Source organism: Octodon degus, unplaced genomic scaffold, assembly GCF_000260255.1.
Source record: "Octodon degus isolate 3935 unplaced genomic scaffold, OctDeg1.0 scaffold00051, whole genome shotgun sequence".
Classification (NCBI taxonomy): Eukaryota; Metazoa; Chordata; class Mammalia; order Rodentia; family Octodontidae; genus Octodon; species Octodon degus.
In genome coordinates, this window is record NW_004524627.1 from 7610590 (window position 1) to 7615444 (window position 4855).

Sequence of the window (4855 nt, forward strand, 5' to 3'; positions counted from 1 at the left end):
ATATAGATATAGATTAGATATAGATATATGTATATACAAATTAGGATAGATATACAGCCACTTTCTCTTAATTCAATGAGAAGAAAGATCTGTACTAGTAGTGTTTGTGGACAGAATATCATGTCTGGATTTTGTACTATGAATAACCACTAAGAAGGCAACAATATGCAATGTATTAATTATTGAAACTGTCTTACTAGTTGGTTTTGAAACTGTCTCCTTGCTGTTTGTTTCTGAATAAAATTATTTTAAAAATTTAAACAAAAAAAGAATTATCAATCATCTCAGTGATTCTGTTTCTAAAATACTCTTGTTTCCTGAAGTTATAGGCATTGTACTCTTTTCATTTCACTGTGCATATTGTGCCACTCTGTGAACTACTCTGATTATGCAAAGTAATTATTAGCTCTGGTTTAGCAATCCCTGATATCTTAATAGATGAGAAACACTGTTGCTCAGTGCAAATGGCATCTCCCACATGAATTCTCCCATGGACAAACCCTGCTTCTCTCTAAATTAGATTATATTCATGCTCCTACCATCCTCTGATTCTGTAAAGAAAGTATATCATCCTTAATCATTTTCCCATGTACCTTATATAATTGATAATTATGTTTTACTTATTTTTTAAACATACTTGACATTTCACAGCAAATTACTGTATTTATCTTCTTTTGTATTATTCACAGTAATTTAGGTCTTTGTAATCAATCAATTCTTTGTAAATAATTTCCCTCACTCATTCAGACTGACTTTATTAACCCTTCTTAATTTTGAGCAGAGTTTCTCAAATATAGATATCAATTTTTTGTCCTCCCAGCTACCCAGTATCATACTGTGCATAAAAGTTCTGAGTAACTGAGTGACTGAACCAACAACTTATGGTATTTCCTTGATTCTTAGAGACAGGAAGGAGTATAATCAGGCTGTCTATCACCCAAAATGTGACTGTTTTAGTTCTAACAAATGTACACACATACTTTTCCAAACAGTTTTCCAAATTCACTCAGGACACACACCACATTTTTAATAATCTGTAGGTTTTGCTAAGATTAAGTGACTATTATGTATGTATATTTCATTTTTCATATATAATATTTAAAATTGAACTTAATGACATTTATTGCAACTTAAAAGTACTGTTTTACTTTACCTCAATTGACTATTTCTGAGAAAAATATACCTGAAAATATTGTATAATATTACTTTAAATAAAGACATTGTTCATGATAGTCCCTGGTATCAGTCAAGAAATCAGGAAAAATAAGACTAAAAAAAAATTATTAGTAAGAGCCACATAAAACAACATTTCTTGCCTAGATGATTGCTTTCTACTTACCAAATTTCAGAACATTTCCATCATCAATACTGCCCCCTGGTGAACCAAGCTGGAATTCACAATCTGGAGGCCTGTGGTCCGGAAAGCATTGGCAGTTACCAAAATTATTACATATCTAAAAAATAAAAATATGCAAGCACTTTGAACTGCCTTTTTTGGCAGAATTTCTTAGCCCATATATCTTTATTACTATTAGAATCTCACTGAATAACCATCTTTCATAAGATTTTTATTATATAAGAAAAATGGATTACAATAAATATGAAAATTTTGACAAAATCATAATCAAATAGCCAAATCCCTAGAGAAGGAAAGTACATTTTTAGACTCAGCATATTGAGTATTTCTAATAAATACTTTGATTTCTTCAACCATCTTGTAAAAGTAAGATTCAGTGACGTTCTTCAGGGACCGGGGAGATGGCTCAGTAGAATAAGTGCTTGCCTGGCAAGCACAAGGTCCTGAGTTCAATCCCTGGTCCTGCCAAAAATAAATAAAAAATTAAAAAATAAAGGTCTTTAGGAGTGATTTCAAATTTTTTTCAGAGCTATTATTTATTTTGGAAACACTTGGTGTCACTAACTGGACCTTTGTATTTATGTACTTAAATTTCTTAAATTTCTTTTTTTTAATTTTTGTAATAGTTTCATTTGGAAATAAATAGAAATGAGACAGTTTCAAAACTGATTAGTAGGATAGTTTCAATAATTAATACATAGGATATTGTTGTTTTCATAATGGTTGTTCATAGTACAAGATGCAGACATGATATCCTGCCCACAAACACTATTAGTACAAATCTTTCTATTCATTGAAGAGAAAGTAGCCATATATCTATCCTAACTATTTTGTGTATATAGATACAAAATGGTCCTCCAATTGTATCCCCTTTTATGGTTTAGTTTTGTCAGAGAAGGGTATTTCATTGTCATTTAAATATTGTAGATGCATGAATTTAGCAAAATAATCCAATATAGTCTGGCAGTCCATAATACTAGTGGGTTTTCATAAGACTGGCAATGTCAGAAGTTGTTCACTTGAGCCTTTTACAGCTCAGCTTATTAATATGGCTTTACTTTTTATACTTTGTTTTTTTACTTTTCTGCTGGAAGGTTAAGACAAAGAAAAAGCAAGACTCTATAACAAGAAATGTAAATTTTATATATGACAAGGTCAGTTAAATCCCCTCAGGATTCATCCTGAAACTCTGTACTGCAATCTGTAGATCCTTTTTCAGTGGCAGCCATGTGGATGAATCACAATCATTGCTTGACCAATTTGCTCTCTGTGAAAGCCTGAGAGAATATTTTCTCCCCATGTGGTTCTCCTTAGGTACACTCTACATCATCGATCACCTTCCTCTGTGGCCCCATAATCTCCTTCATCAGTAAATTTGGGACACAACTGAGTTACATGATGTACTTCTTAAATTGCTATGCATGTGATTGATAAAAGAGCCATCGATGGACATAAATATTTTTAATCCTATATCTTTTTAATATTTCACATTATTTTTCAATGTTTTCTATTTTTAAGTGAATATCTTTTCCTATACAAAATAAATCTGATTCAAAAGAAAACATTAAAAATTTCCAATAAAGCAAAATTTTATAGTAAGTTTATATTATTGGAACTTTACATTTGGAAGTGCTTCCATGTTGACACTTCTAGATTTTATTAGTATTGATTTCCATTTTAAATTAAATATATACATGTTTTATAAAATCAAGACAATGCAAAATGTATGTAACTGAGCGATACTTCCCCAATAATAAAATTCCAAAGTCACTGCTAATGATGTATGTATTACATTCATACCTATGACATTTATATTGTATAATTTCTATATGCATTGATAAACACACTTATTTAAGCCACAAATCATAAAACAGTCACTTGTTCTTGACAAAATAATATTGACACCATTCCGCACACCCCAATACCATCCCAGTGAGTTACACTCCTGCCATGTTCTTGGGACCTCCAGATTGCGCCCTAGCCCAGGACTGGTGAGTGTGTGGAAAAGGTTCCCCTCTCCCCTACTCCCCATTGTCCCTTTCAGACTCAGCTCAGGCCTGGCATACAGGCCTGGGGTGAAACTCTGCAGATCCAGTCCGTGGAGAGTAAATATGAGACAAAACCACCCAGCTGGACCAGGAGCAGAACATATTTCCAGAGGGGCACAACAGGTTCAGTCCCATGGGCTGCAGCAGGAAGGAGCTGAGCATAACAGCCCGACCCAAGTCCGGCACAACTGGATAAATTCAAACTTTGTAGAACTGTACCTGAATTTCAGTAGGTGCTAAGGTTATAACTGCACCAAAGCTCTACAACAAAGGTCACAGGACAGTGCTATACAAAATGACAACAAGGAGCAAAATGCAATCTCAGACCCCAAGCCCACCCATAACAAGTGCAGCGGACACTAGAACAGAACAAATTGGGAATCACACAGCTGAAATCAATGAATCACTAGCTTCTGAAATAAAGAAACAACTGCAGAAAAGTATAGAGGAACTCAGATCGGAAATAAAAAAAGAAATCTCTAAACTAATAACATCTGAAGTAAAGAATTAAACGCAGAAACATATGGAGCAAACCCAGTGCCCACCCAGAACAAGTGCAGGGGACACAACCTCAGCTCAAATGTATGAATTAATAGCATCAATAGTAAATGAGCAACAGCAGAAAGTTATAGAGGAACTCAGAGCAGAATTAATTTCTGAAACAAAAAAAGAAATTTCTGAATTCATGGCAACTGAAGTAAAGAATCAAATACAGAAACATATAGAGAAAACCTAATCTGAAAAATCTCTGCATTAAAAGAATTAATAACTGCTTTTAAAGAAGACATTGATAAAAAAAAATAGAGGATATTACAAAAATAACGGATTCCTTGAATGAGCAATACAGGAAAGAAATAGATCGCATGAAGCAGAGTCAAAGAGATATAGAAGAGCTGAAAATCTAAATCACAAGCTTGCTAAACCATTTGAATGAAAGTGAGAAACAGAGTCTCAGATGTTGAAGACGCTGGTGCAGCTAGTGAAAAGGTAAGAAAAAATCTCTTAAAAACAAACAGGATGCAGGAAAAAATAATTCATGACTGGCAAGATGATGGAAAGATGAACAATGTGAGACTAATAGGTATCAATGAGAAAGAAGGAGTCAATACAAATGGCATTAAAAAAATATGGGCAGAAGTAATAGCAGAAAACTTGCCAAATATGAGGAAACAATCTGACATTCAGGTAACCGAAGCATAGAATTAAAAACACACTGAGACATATAATAGTCAAGATCCCAGAAATCCAGTTCAAGAATAATATACTGAAAGCTGCTAGAGAAAAGAAGCAGATCACATTCAAAGGAAAATCCATCAGAATTACAGCAGCCTTCTCTTTACAAATCATGACAGCAAGAAGAGCATGGAGCAGAGTACTTCAAGTCCTCTATGAAAACAAATTCCAGCCCAGACTACTATATCCTGCAAAACTCTCTTTCAAGTTTGATGGA

The 4855-nt window shown here is 33.6% G+C and overlaps 1 protein-coding gene across 1 annotated transcript in view; it reads right to left on the minus strand.

Annotated features, from left to right (window-relative positions):
• Positions 1 to 4855, minus strand: part of Adam18 (ADAM metallopeptidase domain 18) — a 120430-nt gene that overhangs the window by 21322 nt on the left and 94253 nt on the right. The window contains exon 18 of the mRNA XM_023717287.1: positions 1340 to 1454. Within this exon, the coding sequence (XP_023573055.1) occupies positions 1340 to 1454 (115 nt within the window). The remainder of the gene's footprint in view (positions 1 to 1339; positions 1455 to 4855) is intronic.